Source organism: Citrus clementina, unplaced genomic scaffold (assembly GCF_000493195.1).
Source record: "Citrus clementina cultivar Clemenules unplaced genomic scaffold, Citrus_clementina_v1.0 scaffold_4, whole genome shotgun sequence".
NCBI lineage: Eukaryota > Viridiplantae > Streptophyta > Magnoliopsida > Sapindales > Rutaceae > Citrus > Citrus x clementina.
Window position 1 is genome coordinate 17,349,511 of NW_006262274.1, and position 17,615 is coordinate 17,367,125.

Here is a 17,615-nt window from a genome sequence, read left to right on the forward strand (position 1 = left end):
TTAATTAAATTTTCCAAATTATCACTGTGTCCTCCTCTATATAAGCATAGACCCGTTGCCACTTTCTTATTATCTCAATAACAGCCTTGATTATGGCAACCTTCTTGAGTTGTGCATTCATTCTCTTCTTTCTTTTTTTTTATGTAGTCTCTCCAATAGAAGCTCAAACTGGAGGTTTCAGTGTTGAGCTAATCCACCGTGACTCTCCCAAGTCTCCCTTTTACAACTCCAGTGAAACTCCCTACCAACGATTGAGAAATGCTTTTACTCGTTCTACCAATCGTCCCAATCACTTTAATCAGAACTCATCAATATCTTCATCAAAAGCTTCCCAAGCTGATATAATACCCAATATCGGAGACTATCTCATACGTATATCAATTGGTACTCCCGCGACTGAAATACTAGCAGTTGCTGATACAGGAAGTGACCTCATATGGACGCAGTGCGAGCCTCGCCCACCATCACAATGTTACATGCAGGACTCTCCACTTTTTGATCCTAAAAAGTCATCTACTTACAAATCTCTTCCATGCTCGTCAAGCCAATGTGCATCTCTTAACCAAAAATCTTGCTCTGGGGTAAATTGTCAATACTCGGTCTCTTATGGAGATGGATCCTTCTCAAATGGCAATCTTGCTACCGAAACTGTTACTCTGGGTTCAACAACAGGACAGGCCGTTGCTCTGCCTGGAATAACCTTTGGTTGCGGAACAAACAATGGTGGCTTGTTTAATTCAAAAACAACCGGAATTGTTGGCCTTGGAGGCGGCGATATTTCACTTATTTCTCAAATGCGATCTACAATTGCTGGTAAATTCTCCTATTGTTTGGTTCAGGCAAGCTCAACCAAAATCAATTTTGGAACCAATGGAATTGTTTCAGGTCCAGGAGTGGTTTCTACTCCCTTGACTAAAGCCAAAACCTTTTATGTTCTCACAATTGATGCAATCAGTGTAGGAAACCAAAGACTAGGAGTATCGACTCCAGACATTATAATCGATTCTGGTACAACACTTACCTTATTGCCACAACGTTATAACTCAAAATTGTTGTCAGTAATGTCCAGTATGATTGAGGCACAACCTGTTGCAGACCCTAAAGGATCATTTGAACTTTGCTACAGTTTTAATTCACTATCTCAAGTTCCTGAAGTTACAATACATTTCAGAGGTGCAGATGTGAAATTGAGTCCTTCCAACTTTTTTGTGAAGGTTTCGGAGGATATTGTATGTTCTGTTTTTAAAGGTACCAATAGTCTGCCACTTTATGGTAATATAATGCAGACTAACTTTTTGGTCGGCTATGACATAGAACAACAAACTGTGTCATTTAAACCGACAGACTGCACCAAGCAGTAATTAATTGGGAAGCTTATTCGATATTCTCCCCTCTACTAGAGTTTGATCGAGTGATTTTCAAGCCACTTTCTTTAGCCGATCAACCGATTTCAAATTCTAATGCGATTGGAGCTGAATAAAATCTATTTAAATAAATCTATTTCATTTTGTATTTCGCAAGATTATATCATCCTACGAACGATTAGTTCGTTTTACTGTATTTGGTTTTGAATCGATATGGTATAAATTAACTTATTTGATGTTATTTGTGTCGCTGTGTCACTGAAAAGATCATCAATCACTAAATCTAACACAAAACACAATATCTGATCCATTATTAATTAACAATCATCTATTAGTCGCCAACAGCTACAATATATATTCATCTCAAGAATTGCTAACCGTTTGATATAATTAACTTCCTCACTGTATTTTCTTTTGTATTAATTACAAAAGTACAAGCGAACAATAATATATGATTAAGATTTAATTATTCTGATCAGTTTCTTTTAATTCCCATTCCCCATTCTTTCAATTTTCTTTTCTTTTTTTATAATTTTCAGTTGCCTTATTTTTGTCTAAGCTTTTGGGTCTTCAGTCGCCGATAATAATTTTGCCCTCAATGGGAACTTAAGACCGTTTTGGCTGCCACACGACGACCCGATGTCCATGTGTATTTGACCCTGATGTTTTTCGGTCCCTCTATTTTTATCTGATTATCCCCCTTTCCTTTTCTTTGACCTCAAAGGAGGAAAAATTCTTTAAACCATCTTATTATTATTGTGTGGGCCGAGATCATAAACATGGGCCATAATCAATAATCCAACACTTCAGCTAATTGCTATATTAAGACGGTGTTTATTTTTTTATTTAAAATTTAAATAGATTTAAATTAATTTGAATTTTAAATAGAACTGAATGTTTAAATTAGAATGATATATTTGTTTTTTTCTATCTGTATCACTAAAAATAAATATTAAGTTATTTTTTAACTTAAAAATCTAAAAACTAATATTTTTACATTTATGCTCCTAAAAATTATAAATGTTAAATAAATAATAAACATATTAAATAATATAAATAAAATAATATATTATCATAACATAAATCATATTCAATTGGATACAACTCTTCACTATTCTATATTATATATGTTAATCAATTTTATTGTAGTTTATGTGTTTTATATGAAAAATATTAATAAAAAATGAAAATGAATAATTTTAATATGAAGAAAATAAAAAGATAAAAATAATAATAGTCTACCACTATATATTAGCACAAGTTATATAGAGATGGGTAATAATACTAATTATTAAGTTTTAGTTAGATAAGAATGAAAATTAATTAATTAGATAGGGAGAAAATCTTTTAATGATATCTTCAGATTCTTTAGATTAAGCAAAAAGCTAAAAAAATTAGTTTAATAACTTAATGATTTAATGACTTAACTGATTAAAACTAAGTCAATTAAGTCATTAAGTAAAAAAAAAAAGGCCCCAAAATATAAAAAAATGCTGCTATAAACGCCTCACTATAGTTCAAATAAAACCATGTCCTTTGTTTCAATTATATTAGAAGAAATATAAATCTAATTAAATCCCCAGAATTTCTTTATATAAAGCTGAAAAATGATATTTATTTCATTGTTATAGAAACAAGTACATAATCATATGGTATTAACGTAGTTTTTTAATTAATTGTAACACCATATACAATAGAACCTTGACAAATCTATAACTTCGGGATCATGAAAAATCTATTAATTTAGCTAATATTAGTATATCAATAAATTAATAAGTTTATTAATTTATAAAGATAATATCACGATCGTAATAGGGACTTTTATAAAGTATAGTAGTATAATTAAAGAATGCAGTGATTCTATCAAGTTGTATGATATGATTCTGATATGATTTTAATTCAGTAAAGCAATCACTTAATAATTCTTTTGTTATATTGCATGGCTGGATCACAATTACATGATAACTCATCACATAAGACTTTTTTGAGAGAATATATTAAGCCAATTTCTCTCTTGTTTCTCTCAACATATCAAATAAAATACAATACTGGCTTCTCTTCTAAAAGGTGTAAAGGAAGCAACAACAACCAAGGTAATGCATAAATCATTATACTAGTACAACAAAGAAAATCTTAGACAAATCATATGTGTTTAATTTCAAATTGGTTAATTATTAATTTATGTATTAGTTAAGCCCTTTTAAAAAAAGAACTTTTTAAAATTTATTGAATTTTTAATTTACCAAGTTGACTTAGGACTGAAGAAAACTGTTATTTAATCTATATTATCAATTTATCAAGTATTAATTTATCGAGGTCCTATTATATATAGTGTTAACCTATATTCTGATGTCAAATATAAAAATAGTGCTGCTATTAACGCCTCCCCTTACAATACAAATAAAACCCCTTTTCGGTCATAGTTACATTAAAAGAAAGAAAACCCATCCAAATACCCTCTGCATCTAATTTTAATAGATATTTTTATTTCATATAAATCCTTAAGTTAAATTATTGTTATAATCCAACTCTTTAACGTGTTTTACAGCCTTTTTTTTTTCCCCCCCCCCCCCCCCCATCATTGATTTTCAACCTGATGATGGATTGTTAATCTTTAATATTTATTCTTGTATTTTGTAAAACTTCTCTTAATCTAGGCTTCCTTTCAATTAATTAGTCTGCTATTTCTCAGTTGTTATTGCATATATTATGCATTATGCAATGCACTCCATGAAACTTTAACAATTAGGTTTCATTAAAAAGAAGTAAATTTGAAAATGATCTCTTCATAAAGATCAAAAGATTGCAAATTTGTGTTGAGTTTTATTTGTAGAATTGTAGTAATATTTATAATACTTTATTGTCATTGATATAAATTAAACAACAATACACGTGACGTTAAAAAAATAATAATAATGGATTTTCAATTGAGATAGATTTTCATTTAAGGAAGAACAAGGGGAAAGAAAACCAACTGGAACAAGCCAATAATGGAGGATTTGGTAATAAAACCATGATTAAGACAAAATAAATATTAGAGCTAGAATCCGCTAATAATTATATAGATGATAAGGATTTGTTGGGTAAATAGTAATAGATTTTAATAATAATAGATTTATTAAGCATTATGATGGGTTCAAATAGACCTCATCGTAAAAAAAATATAAATCATATTAAACTCTTATAAATCTAAAACTTATTACACCTACACACTACGCAACCACAGCAACAATTGGACTTTTTTTTTTCTTCTTACAATTTACAAACACTAATGAAAATTAATGCGGGTGCTCTCCGTTCATTTCTTGTGATAATAAAAGGATTCTAAATATTTACATTTCTGAATACAAAATAATATTCGTTAGCAAGAATTTACTACAGTTTGAAATTCACCTCATACTTTTGTTAAAGAATCTCTTGATTGATTTCCTTGGACATATTCCTGAGCATTACCGGCATGAATTTAAGGAAACGACAATTAAGACATTCAAATCCTCATAGTCTCCAGAAACCTTTTGACGAAACGGAAACGTAAAAGGTTGAAAGGTAGATGAAACACAAGTTTCTGAATAACAAAATTTATTGAGTAAGTTTGAATTAATAAAATTAGGGTTTTGAACCCTTTTATATAATATCCTTAAATATCATAAATTTATCAAAATAGACAAATTCAAAATATTATTTGATAATAAGATTATCCTAGTTAAACTAAGAAAAGCAAAATAAACGGTGTCCGATTCCGACATTTAAAAAAAAAAGATAAAATCCTAAAAGAATCATGAAAAATAAGAAAATATCTTAAAATTAAAAAATGAATAGAAAATAAGTGGAATTTCTAGCTCGACCATGTAGTAGAAAGGCCAAGTTTTGAAATTGTATATTATACATCGAAAATGAACCCTTATAGTCCAAGTTATGCCCTTTGAAAGTTATCTCGCTCGTAATATACTACCAACCTACATTATCTTTTAGGCTGTAGTAGGAATGGACACTGCCGCTGAATGTCCAGAACAATTAGCTTGACTAAACTCCACATTTTTCTCACATGTTTCCATTAGGTGATGTTCGGCGCGAAATCTGATAAGAATGGAACACATCCCGTGCTTGAGGCTGATGGGCTGAATTGGGTTATTGGGCCTAACATCGATTTTTATATATAGGCTTCAGTTGCTGTCAGCTTGGATTCAAGAGTTCGCTGCGATCTGAATGATCAAAGAAAGCTGACCAATACCATGAAAAACTAGTCACCAAATATCGTACCATGCGAGAGCCCTATCGCCCAGCCTAAATGACAAATTTAGTGTGTGGGGAATTTTGAGCCTTGAGTTCTTGAGCTCTTGTTTCGACTACAAGTGGATAATTAAACCAACAAGGTTGTTCTCGTGTACATTGCATTTGCTTTTATGCAAATAATGGAGCTTATTTGGAATTTGATAAAGTTTGTAATTGTGTTAGCTCTATGGTTAGGAAAAAAATTTGCCATTTTCCATTCAATAGATACATTGTGTAATTGTGTGTTTCGTGCTTCATTGTCTCTTTGATTACATATGAATTTTAGTGGTTCTACAATTTTTCTTCTTTACGTTTGAAGAGTGGACAAGAGTTGATTCGGAATCGATTAAGGTCGAACAACAGAACAAAAATTGGGGTGGTTATTCAAGAATCCAAAATTAACCCAATTAAAATTGATGCTATTTAGATATTGCTGTTATTTTGTTTTAATTAAGATTTTGTTAATTATTTATACAAATAACTTCTGATTTCTCTTATGTTTTAGTTACTTTGACTTTCTCGCAAACCGACCCAACGCCTTATTTTATTAATGATAATGTAAAGGGTTGAGTTGGATTATAAAGATGGGACAAAATTCAACCCCAACTTGATAAATGATCCGGGATTGTTTAGATCGTGGGCTCTGAGTTATTTTAGCCCATCCCAAACTGAATGGTCTAGAAGACAAGAGCCTTAATGGGTCCTACTAGCTTTTGTATTAAAAATATAAAATCATCAAATTCAAACCTGCTCTGTTCTCCACTCTATTCATCTATCCACACTTTTTGGCTTTGTGAGTTGTGAGTGCTGACTTTTGACATAACTCGGCTCTGATCGTCAGTTGGGAGCCAACATATTAACATAAAATATTAAATATCTATGAAGCGCAAGGTTTGTACTTTCTTTTATCTTTGGCAATTGACATGAAAGAAATGGAAAAAAAAAATTTATATACGTCAGTTCTTACATCATTTCCCATCTAAATCAATACTACAAAAAATTAAAAATTGATGCTGAAGCCATTTTACATTTGAAAAATAAGGGATAATTTGAGTCTATTTAAGCTAATTTTAAGAAGGTCAAAAACGAAAAGTACAAATATAGATATAACAAGGATCAGCTAATGGCGGAGGTGAAGCTTCTGAAGACATGGTCTAGTCACTTTGCTTTGAGGGTTGTTTGGGCATTAAAGCTGAAGGGTGTTCAATTTGATTCCATAGAAGAAGATCTCTCCAACAAAAGCCCTTTACTTCTTCAGCACAATCCTGTTTACAAAAAGATTCCTGTGCTTGTACACAACGGCAGAGCAATCTCAGAATCTCTGGTAATTCTTGAATATATTGATGAGACTTGGAAGCAATACCCTTTGCTCCCTGATGATCCTTATGAGAGTGCCAGGGCTCGATTTTGGGCCAAATTCAGCGATGATAAGGTAAGAATAATTTCTCTTGAAATTAGTTAACAATTGATCTTACACTCCAGGACCTATTTTCAAAAAGTTGCTTTCTAGCTCGACACATGAGTTTGAATCATGATTTTATTTGTTGGTTGCATGTAAAACAGATATATAAAAGATTTAAGGATGTACAAAAGATTCAAAGGAGTGTAATTTGGCATATCTCTTCGATTTCAATATATATCACAGGTTTTTCCATCAATATGGGGTGTTTTCATCAAACAAGGGAAAGAACAAGAGGAAGCTTTTGCTCAGGTTTTTGAGAATTTTAGTTTTTTAGAAGAAGAGTTAAAGGGAAAGAAATTTTTTGGGGGAGAGAAGATCGGATATGCAGATCTTGCATTGGGTTGGATTGCTGAGAGGGTCTTTGAATTGGAAGAGATTGGTGTGAAAGTTATAGAGAAGGAGAAATTTCCATTGGTGTCAGCATGGATGCAAGAGTTTCTTAAGGTTCCAGTAATCAAAGAAAGCTTGCCACCTCACGAGAAACTAGTCACCAAAATGCGTGGCATCAGAGAGAAATATCTTGGAGCTGCACATCCTGAATGAACTGAATTAGCAGCTTCTTGTTGTGAATTGAATTAGCAGCTTCTTGCTGTGATTCAGGTTTATGTAAAAAATAAAATTGATGGAAATATGCGTGCTCTTGATAAAATACAGCAATAAGATTTCTGAGCACAATAGAGGTATCTATTGTCAGTGAACATTATCGACTTGGTGAACTATGAAATTGTTTTGTTTCTGATACATGGTTGTTCTTATTGCTGCCGTATTGCTATTGTATTTACTAGTTTCGATCAATTGATCACAGGGTCTTTGAATTTTACTAGTTCTAAGCTTTGTGCTTATTTGCTTCAACGGAGAGATAATGGTCTAGTAAAGGCAGTTGAATTTGACCTTGTAATTAGTGCCCTTCTTTCTCAATGCTCATTAAATCTGAAAATCAAATAAGAAGTTCATAATGATAAATGACCTACAAAGAGAAACATGCAAGCCTAGGACAATAGAGAGGAGAAATCGAAAACTACAAATAATGAGGAAGAGAACTTATTGTATTATCACACATCAAATGAAAATTCTGAAACATAAGAACACAAATAACAGCAACACAAAAACATAAGGATAACAACATAAACATAAAAACTAAAATACTTCACAATTAATCACTACTTAGAGCAATCAGTTGGTTTGAAAGACACAGTCTTTGCCTTTGTGTCATATCCCACCAAGAAGTTCGCCTGAGCCAAGTTGCCATAAATTGATTGCCCTTCCATTCCTTTAAACGTGAAGCACACAGTTGTGTCACTTGTCCTGATAAAGGTGTTCTCAGGACTCAACACCACATCTGCGCCGCTGAAATGTACCGTGATTTGTGGAGCCTTAAAGTCAGAACTATAAGGGTAGCAAAGATCAAGGACCCCCTCAGGATCACTAATGGGATCAGCTTTGATCAAATCGGACACTGCTGAAGTCAATTTTGAGACAATATCCGGAGGCAAAAATGTCAATGTAGTTCCGGAATCAATAATGATGTTGCCCTCTGAAGCATCATCAAAATGAATTTTCTTTTTGCCGACACTGATTGATTCCAATGTAAGAAAGTAAAATGTGTCAGGATCCTTGGCAACCAAAGGAGTAGTAACAACCCCAGTTCCAGAAACAACACCATTGCTTCCGAAATTGATTTTGCTGGAGCTTTCAGAAGATAGAAACGGAACCAGACAGTATGAGAATTTGCCACCAATTGAAGAACCCATTTGAGTAACAAGCGAAACAGAGCCGCCTCCAAGGCCAACAATGCCAGTTGCATTTTCATTGAAGGTTCCATCATCGTTATGCCCACAACCAAAGATTAGATTGCGCAAAGCTACAGGCCTGCCATTTGTCGAACCTAATGTGACAGTCTCAACAGCAAGATTACCATTTGAGAAAGATCTATCGCCATACGTGGCCGAGTATTCACAAATTTCTTCCGTTGAGCAGGAAGTTCTCTCATAAGCAGTGCATTGCCTTGAGTCACAAGAAAGATCTTTGTAAGTCGAGGACTGTTCAGGATCAAAGAACGGAGCTGCTTGCTTGTAACACTCAGTGCAAGGCTTGCACTGAGTCCATATAAGATCACTTCCAGTATCAGCAATGGCTAAAATCTCAACAGGCGGAGTTCCTATGGATATATTCATAACATACTCGCCAAGGGCTGAGATTATGTCAGCTTGGGCAGTGTTTGGTGTGATAATAGCTGGATCAAAATGGCTGACACGATTAACAGATCGTTTCAAGGCCTTTGTGACTCTTTGGTGGTAAGTTTCATCAGGACTGTAAAAGGGAGATTTAGGCGCGTCACGACGGATTAGATCAAGGCTAAAGCCTCCCTTCGCTTCTGTTATGGAGAGACTAGACAGACAAAGAATTAAGAATGAAATTGCTAAAGCATTGACAGTTGCCATGACTGATTAAGATGTTAATTTGTAATTAAGAAGAGTAATTTTGGGGGTGTTTATATAGGAGGAAATGGTGTTAAAGATGAATTAGAAATGAGAAATTTAGATAGGGAAAATAAGGAAGGTTCAACGTATATAATTTAGTTTCCTTATATGCAATGATTTTTTTAAAAATTACCAACTCATGATTTCCATTATTGCATGGATTTTGTAGGATTTATTGGCTGTATAATCTTCAAGTGAATCGTGAAAGAATGTAATTTAGAGATGCATGTAAAAATATTAACGTTGCAGTTTGCAAAGGTTAAGGCCGGATACAAATACAATTCACACACATCTTTTCATTTCTTTGTACGAAACTAATTAAAAGAATCTGATCGTCATAATTATTAATAAGATATCAAATACATTCCATATTAAATCATTTTATTAACAAAATTTTTAAACAAGTACATTTCTTCGACTCATATGCTGAAAATGTTATTTAAAAAAAAATCATGGAAAGTACAGATAGTCGCAAGTTGTGAACATTAAATTCGCAATCTTTAATTAATAGTGTAAGGTAACGTTAATATCAAAGATCATGCGGTCCTATCACCTGTTACAACTTGTTACATATTTTTTAATAGAGTGTAAATTACAGCAGCTGTAACTTAGCAATTATCTTATAAAGACGATAAGGATATTGGGCGTATTAGTGGGTTTATAGAGTAATAGATAAAATTACAAACTTTGATAATGAATTGACTAAATATATGGATTTATTAAGTATTATGGTAAGTTTAAATAGCTTCACCCTAAAAAAATAAATCTGATTAAACCTTTATATTCTCTCCATGTAACGCTCTTTACACTTCCACACTACACAGCCACCGCCACGCCAACAATTAGACATTTTTTTTGTTTCTTCATAAACACTGATGAAAATTGTTGCGGGGGTTCCACATGCATTCCACATGATAAGAAAAGGATTCTAAAATCTAAATACGTACATGTCTGAATACAAAATATTTATTAGCGAGTATTTATTACAGTTAGAGAATCTCTTGATTGATTTCCCTCGACACATTACTGAGCATTACCGGCATGAATTTAAGGAAAAGATAATTAAAACATTCTAAATCCTCACACTTCCAAGAAACTTGTGGTATTACGTCGTATGATTAATTAAAAATATTGTTAATAAATGATTTAACAATATTTATGACGATTGGATTCTTTTAATTAGTTGGTACAAATAAATGAAAAGACGTGTGTAAATTAGGGATGGCAATGGGGAGGGGAGGGGAGGAGACCAATCTCCCCGTACCCATCCCTAATATTTTGCGCATGTCCCCATCCCCGTTAGAATTGCTTTAGAGAATCCACATTCTCTCACCGAATAATAACAAAGGATTTCCGAGGGTCTCCGATTCTCAAATAATTAATATATTTTTTGCTTTCGTTTTTGAGTTAATTATATTAAATAAAAAATTCAAATAAAAGTAAAGTTCGAAATATATCTTGCATTAACATTGTTCAATTACAAAAGTCACATGCAAAATACAAATTATCAAAATAATTATCTTTGTCAATCTTCATAATCCTATAATAAAAAGAGAAAGAATTTACTTTTATATCGATAATAAAATAAATGAAATAAATGTAGATACTTAATTAATATTTTTAATAAAATAAAATTAAAATTAAAACAAAATTTTTGGTCTAATAGAATCTACCCGTCCTTTTTAATGTCCTAAATAAAAATTTAAGATTTTAATTAGTTAATTGGGCCTAAAAGTTTAATAATATAAATATTTTGATGTTTTTTATTTTTACCAATATTTACAATTTTATAATATAATTCAAATTTTATTATTTATTTACTAGTAATTTTAAAAATTAAAATTAAAATGGGGGAAATGGGGAGGGGATGAGGATTCCATCTCATTCTCTTCCCTTTCCCGAATAAAAAACTGGGTAAAAAATTTTCTCTATCTCTTTCCTAAATAAGAAATCGGGTATAAAATTATCTCCGTACCCTCTCTAAATGAGAAAAATCTCCGAAGATACCCGTTCCTGTGGGGATTTTTGACATCCCTAGTGTAAATTGTATCCGGCCTTTGGCCTTTGCAAATTGCAACGTTAATATTGCATTCTTTTATGATTCACTTGAAGATTATGCAGCCAACAAATCCTACAAAATCCATGCAGTCATGGAAATAATGGATAGTTAATTTTTGGAAAAAAAAAAATCATTGTATAAACGCCCCAAAATTACCCTTTTTGATACAAATTAGCATCTCTCATTTGTGTCATTCTCAGTCATGGCAACTGTTACTGCTTTAGCAATTTCATTCTTAATTGTTCGTCCCTCTAGTGTCTCCATAACAGAAGCTACGGGAAGGCTTTAGCCTTCGCCAATTTCTTTCAGCTGACGCAAATAAGCACTGCGTTGTGCAACGCTTAGAACTTTTATCAAACACCTTGTAGTCAATTGATCCAAGCTCGTTAACAACAATAATAGAGCAATAAATAGCCTAATACAAACTAACGTGTACAAACCGATATGATATGAAAGTGATAACAGTTACTTTTTTTTCAGTTATACAAATTCAGTTGGTTTTACACAACTAATCTTCTCATGCCATGAATTACAACAAGAAGCACTGAATTCATTTAGGCTATGCAGCTCCAAGAAATTTCTCTCTGATGCCGCGTATTTTCGTGACTAGTTTCTCATGAGGGGGGCAGCTTTCTTTGATGATTGGAACCTTAACAAACTCTTGCATCCAAGCTGACACCAGTGGAAATTTCTCCTCCTCCACAATTTTCACACCAATAATCTCTTCCAATACACAGACCCTTTCAGCAATCCAACCCAATGCAAGATCTGCAAACCCGATCTTCTCTCCCCCAAAAAATTTCTTTCCCTTCAACTCTTCTTCTAAAAATTTCAAATTCTCAAAAACTTGATCAAAAGCTTCCTCTCGTTCTTTCCCTTGTTTAATGAAAACACCCCATATTGATGGAGAAACCTGCATAACATATATTGAAATCCAAGAGAGATCTTGAATTCATCGGTTTGAATAAACTCATTTGCATCAACTGAATTTTAATAAATTTCAAGAGAAATTACTCTTACCTTATCATCGCTGAATTTGGCCCAAAAGCGAGCCCTGGCTCTATCATAAGGACCATCAGGGAGCAAAGGGTTTTGCCTCCAAGTCTCGTCGACATATTCAAGAATTACGAGAGATTCTGAGATCGGTTTCCCGTTGTGTACAAGCACAGGAATCTTTTTGTGAACAGGATTGTACTGAAGAAGTAAAGGGCTTTTGTTGGAGAGATCCTCTTCTATTGAATCGAATTGAACACCCTTCAGCTTTAATGCCCAAACAACCCTCAAAGCAAAGGGGCTTGACCACGTCGTCAAAAGCTTCACTTCTTCTGCCATCAGATCTTGTTTTGCACCTCTCAGAGTCACAGCTGAGCCTCGCTATCTATATTTCATACGTGTATTGCTTGTTATTGACCTTCCTAAATATTAGCTTACATATGGGTGGATTTAGATTAAAATTATCCCCTGTTTTGCATCATTCCACTATTCTTCCAGTATTGATTTAGTGGGGAAATGATGTAAGAGATGACGTGTATATAATTTCCTAGAGGCGTCTCTTTCTTCTTTTCGTGCCAAAGTTGAGAGGGCCTCTCACAACAATAGTATCCGGTCCCACCAATGGTACTATTATTGTGAGAAGATCGTAAGTTACGTTTGAAAAGGTGTACACTATCTTTCAAGAACGGGATATGTCACTTATGCCTCGTAGATATTTTATGTTAATGGGCTCCAACATATAATCAATCAGAGCCGAATGATTGTATATTTAATTGTGGCACAAGGTGGAAAAATGTGGGCAGATGAATGTGCTGGTTGCAGAGGACATTTGATTTGATGATTTTACTACAAAAGTTAAATGGGACCAACTTTACAATTAGTCCACAATATTAGGTTCTTGCCTTCATTGACAATCAGTTTGGAGTGGGCTGAAAAAACTCAGAGCCTTTATTCTAAATTTATCCTCGTTAGAAATTAAAAAAGTACTTATTTTTCTATTTTTTTCTTTTCTCTCTCATGTGCACAATTTCTCTCTCTCTCCTTCAACAATCACCATTTTACCCATTTTCATGACCACCAAATCCATCGTAATATTGAATTACATTTATGAGAGCATTGATTTGAATGGAATCCAAAATAAGAACTCAGTGCTGAATTCCAAATCTATTTTATATGTCATTGAAATCCTATTTTACTTTTTGATTGTGAATCGAAGTATCGAAACTTTTACGCGTCCGTACTATAAGCACAGCCATAGCTTAAAGGTGGCTGATGAACCAAACTTTGCTTCATTTTGAATGCAATTAAAAAAAATGAAGCATTAGGTGTCATTATCCTACTCTGATGGTCAAAAACAATTAGAGACTGGCTGCTGGTAGAGGCTTTGCTAAAGGGGTGGTGACTTATTAATGACTGAGAAAAAAAAAAATCTCAATTGCGATTTGGCTAGGTGTTGTGCATAGTTGAGTTGAGGATTTGATAAGTTTTTATTCATTAAACACTTTGTTCCCTGTGTTAAACAAAGAAAAATATTAAAAAATAATTAAAAATAAATGTTGTTCAATATTGGTAATGGATTTTGTTGTGATGAAGGTGAGTGTGGTGGTGATTCCTAAAAGAGAGAGAGTGGATGAGAGAAAAAAGCAAAAGTTAAAAAAATAAATATATTTTTAATTTTTAATGAAGATGATTTTAGAAATAATGAAGTAAATTGAAAAAAGAAGGTTGCCGAAATAAATAAAGGACTCCTTAATTTCTCATTTCTATATAACCCGACTCAGGCCTTTTTAAATTGTGGACTATGAGAAGAATGGGTGGGGTTAATTTAAGACAAGTGACTTGTATAAATCTTCCAATATTCGGTAAAAATGTAAAAATAAAATGTACAAAATAAATGAGATTAATTTTATCCCTCTCTAGACTTTCTTACTCATAAATTTCCGTCTAAGGATTTTTGATGACGTAGCCAACACTTCACTAGTGTTTTGTGAAGCTTTCATTAGCAAAATCATCTTATTCCTTGTTCAAGAAAAAGACAATAATTGCAAATTGCAATCAAATAAAAGGAGTTTATCCTAACGTTTTTCATACGGAACAAGATAAAAAGTAAAGTGAAGAACACGAAATGCAATATATTAAAGACAAAAAATAGTGCATTAGAATATATGTTTTTTTTTTATCTTTTAACTTTATCTTGATTTTAATTTTAGGATCACAATTCTCTTTTGATTTGATCATGTTCTGAGCAAATAATTCAATTGCTGATTGATAGTTAATAAAGAAAAAATAACAAAAGTTAAATCTTACCTATATATTATTATTAAAAGACGCATAACAAAAAATTTTAAAAAACTCAATAAAACTCATATCAAGAAACAATCATGTTCCTTAATTTTGTATAGACGTCCACGTGTGAGCACCATTGACTTATCCTATTCCAAGTCCGCCATTGACTTATCCTTTCCAAGTCCGCGTAGATGAAGGGCCGGAAAACTTTTCTACTTGACAATTGGGACTGAAATTTTCGCCAAATAATCCACGTTTCTTTCTCAGTTCCTTTTCAATTATTCATTAGTAATTAAAAAAGAAAAATTGAAAAAGAGGCTTTTGTGGATAAATAAGAGCAAAGAAATTAGAGAAAGCCAAGACACTTTGAACATATCAAGAAATAGAAGTGTTATCAACGGTGACATATCATAACCACAAATTTAATGAATTTTCAGGCGCTTTTAAATAATTTTGGTAAGAATAAAAGTTTAACTAAAATAAAAATAATAATAATAGTGGTTTGGTGAGATAGAAAAATTATTGAAATAGCTTTTGTTTTTGGGTTCTTATATGAGCAACCCAGAATGGTTTTGGTTCGACCCTAGTCCTCTCGTGCGGACCACTCCAAACCAACTCATCAAGTCCACTATTTAGCATAGCCGGGAGAGGTAAAGAAGACTTGTCATAACCAACTAAAATTCAATTGTATAACAAAGACAATGAAGGCATGAAAATACATCATGTATGTATTGAATGGGAAAAGGGCAAAAGGCAAATTTTATTCCAATCTTTAGCGAATGAGAAACAGAACATTCATGAAGCTAACACAATTACATTCCTTATCAAATTCCAGCAATTAAGCTCCGTTATTTGCATAAAAACATACACAGCTAACATCTACAACCAGACAACCTTGTTGGTTTAGCCTCTTGCAGTCGAAACAAGAGCGCAAGGCTCAAAATCCCCCACACATACTAAATTTGTCATTTAGGCTGGGCAGCAGCTGCAACATAAGGCTCTCGGATGGCACGAAATTTGGTGACTAGTTTTTCATGAGGTGGCCAGCTTTCTTTGATTACAGGGGCCTCAGCAAACTCTTGCATCCAAGCTGACAGCAGTGGAAACCGCTCCTTTTCTATCAGTTTCACACCAATTACCTCTTCAAATACGCCGATCAAATTAGCAAGCCAGCCCAATGCAAGATCTGCCAATCCAATCTTCTCTCCACCAAAAAATCTCTTTCCCTTCAGCTCTTCTTCTAAGAATTTCAGAGTCTCAATTGCTAGGCCAATAGCTTCCTCTTGTTCTTTCCCTTGCTTAATGAAAGCATTCCATATTGATACCAAAACCTACATCATTGAGAACAATATTGTTATGTCGCATCAATTTGTTCAAAGAATTTGATTAGAATAAACTTAAGAAAATCGATACTGACCTTATCTTCACCAAATTTAGCCCAGAAGCGAGCCCTGGCTCTTTCGTAAGGATCTTCAGGAAGCAAAGGATTTTGCTTCCAAGTCTCATCAACATATTCAAGAATTACTAGTGATTCTGAGATTGGTTTCCCGTTGTGTATGAGTACAGGAACTTTTTTATAGACAGGATTAGATTGAAGAAGTAAAGGGCTTTTGTTAGAGAGATCTTCATCTACGAAATCAAATTGAACGCCCTTGAGTTTCAATATCCAAAAAGCTCTCAAACCAAAGGGGCTTGACCACGTCTTCAAAAGCTTCACTTCTTCTGCCATTATGAGGCGTATGTTTTGCAGTTCTCATAGCGGAGCCTTGCTATTTATAGTATTAAATTATTGTTATTGGCCTTTCCAGAAAATTAGTCTAAACATGAATGGGTATAAATTTTCAATTTTAAAAAATTTCGGCCATAATTAATTCACAGAAAAAAAATTTTATTAGATCAGAGAAAATAATTAAATTTTATTATTACTAGTTTATATTTCAATGTCTTTGGCATCACAAATAAAAGAGCACTGCTATTATTTTTTTTAAAAAAATGAAAAGACAAAACGCTGATAAAATCAACATCAACCTCGAACGTAATTGATAACACGATAATCCCAATTCTGTCTGTACACTATTTTTTTTCAGCATTTAGTGTTTTTATTATTTTTTTCCCGAAAAATATTGTCGAATGACGTGAGAAATGATGTGCATATTTATAATTTTTAAAGGAATCACTATCTCTTCAGACTTCAAACCAAGAAAAGAAAAAGAAAATGATTTTTTTTTTTAATATATGAGGACAAAAGAATATCGTTAGAATTAAATGTTAGAGTTTTATTGGTATTTCGAAGTATTAATGTCCCACATTTGAGGGAAGATAGAGAAATCATTTTTATATTTAATTTAAAATTAGTGATGTATTTGATTTAATTACAAGTTACAGTCCAAATAAATCAAATCTCGTTGTGATTTAGATTATTTATTTTGAATTAAATTATGAGGCACATGCATGATTAATTCAAATTAAATAAGTAAAGTGGGTAACTAATACAAATTAAATTAGGAAAAAGATTATAGAGGGTTTTTCTATACAAATGAGACATGCAAACCCTTTACGGCAAATCTATGACCTTCCTTCTATCTCATGTTTTCTTCATCAATTTTTCTTTTGTTGTTTCAAATTGTTGTCCTTGGAGTGCAACCTCACAACTGTATCAGCATTGAATCCTAGAGATGAATCCATTTATTCTTGTCCTT

General features: G+C 32.8%; 5 protein-coding genes across 5 annotated transcripts; 2 read left to right on the forward strand and 3 right to left on the reverse strand.

Annotated features, from left to right (window-relative positions):
• Positions 1-92: 92 nt before the first annotated feature.
• On the forward strand, positions 93-1,361 carry LOC18045237 (aspartic proteinase CDR1). The gene has a single exon (XM_006437293.2). The coding sequence runs from the start codon at positions 93-95 to the stop codon at positions 1,359-1,361; it is 1,269 nt and encodes a 422-aa protein (XP_006437356.1).
• A 5,348-nt stretch (positions 1,362-6,709) lies between these two features.
• LOC18045238 (glutathione transferase GST 23) lies at positions 6,710-7,848 on the forward strand. The gene is made up of 2 exons (XM_006437294.2): positions 6,710-7,068; positions 7,282-7,848. Exons 1-2 carry the CDS (start codon positions 6,760-6,762, stop codon positions 7,639-7,641), a joined length of 669 nt encoding a protein of 222 aa, XP_006437357.1. The 5' UTR covers positions 6,710-6,759; the 3' UTR covers positions 7,642-7,848.
• Positions 7,849-8,258: 410 nt separating this feature from the next.
• Positions 8,259-9,539, reverse strand: LOC18045239 (aspartic proteinase CDR1). Its single transcript, XM_006437295.1, has one exon. The coding sequence runs from the start codon at positions 9,537-9,539 to the stop codon at positions 8,259-8,261; it is 1,281 nt and encodes a 426-aa protein (XP_006437358.1).
• Positions 9,540-11,785: 2,246 nt separating this feature from the next.
• Positions 11,786-13,133, reverse strand: LOC18045240 (glutathione S-transferase U7). Its single transcript, XM_006437296.2, has 2 exons — positions 12,658-13,133; positions 11,786-12,550 (listed from the first exon to the last, which is right to left on the reverse strand). Exons 1-2 carry the CDS (start codon positions 12,967-12,969, stop codon positions 12,197-12,199), a joined length of 666 nt encoding a protein of 221 aa, XP_006437359.1. The 5' UTR covers positions 12,970-13,133; the 3' UTR covers positions 11,786-12,196.
• Positions 13,134-15,652: 2,519 nt separating this feature from the next.
• LOC18045241 (probable glutathione S-transferase) lies at positions 15,653-16,656 on the reverse strand. Its single transcript, XM_006437297.2, has 2 exons — positions 16,334-16,656; positions 15,653-16,247 (listed from the first exon to the last, which is right to left on the reverse strand). The coding sequence occupies exons 1-2, from the start codon at positions 16,643-16,645 to the stop codon at positions 15,882-15,884; spliced, it is 678 nt and encodes a 225-aa protein (XP_006437360.1). The 5' UTR covers positions 16,646-16,656; the 3' UTR covers positions 15,653-15,881.
• Between the last annotated feature and the right edge of the window lie 959 nt (positions 16,657-17,615).

Coding starts and splice junctions, on each gene's coding strand:
- LOC18045239 (XM_006437295.1), bottom strand. CDS start 9,539: ATGGCAACTGTCAATGCTTTAGCAATTTCATTCTTAATTCTTTGTCTG.
- LOC18045241 (XM_006437297.2), bottom strand. CDS start 16,645: ATGGCAGAAGAAGTGAAGCTTTTGAAGACGTGGTCAAGCCCCTTTGGT. Junction 16,248..16,333: donor CTAAATTTGGTGAAGATAAG/GTCAGTATCGAT, acceptor TCAATGATGTAG/GTTTTGGTATCAATATGGAA.
- LOC18045240 (XM_006437296.2), bottom strand. CDS start 12,969: ATGGCAGAAGAAGTGAAGCTTTTGACGACGTGGTCAAGCCCCTTTGCT. Junction 12,551..12,657: donor CCAAATTCAGCGATGATAAG/GTAAGAGTAATT, acceptor TATGTTATGCAG/GTTTCTCCATCAATATGGGG.
- LOC18045238 (XM_006437294.2), top strand. CDS start 6,760: ATGGCGGAGGTGAAGCTTCTGAAGACATGGTCTAGTCACTTTGCTTTG. Junction 7,069..7,281: donor CCAAATTCAGCGATGATAAG/GTAAGAATAATT, acceptor TATATATCACAG/GTTTTTCCATCAATATGGGG.
- LOC18045237 (XM_006437293.2), top strand. CDS start 93: ATGGCAACCTTCTTGAGTTGTGCATTCATTCTCTTCTTTCTTTTTTTT.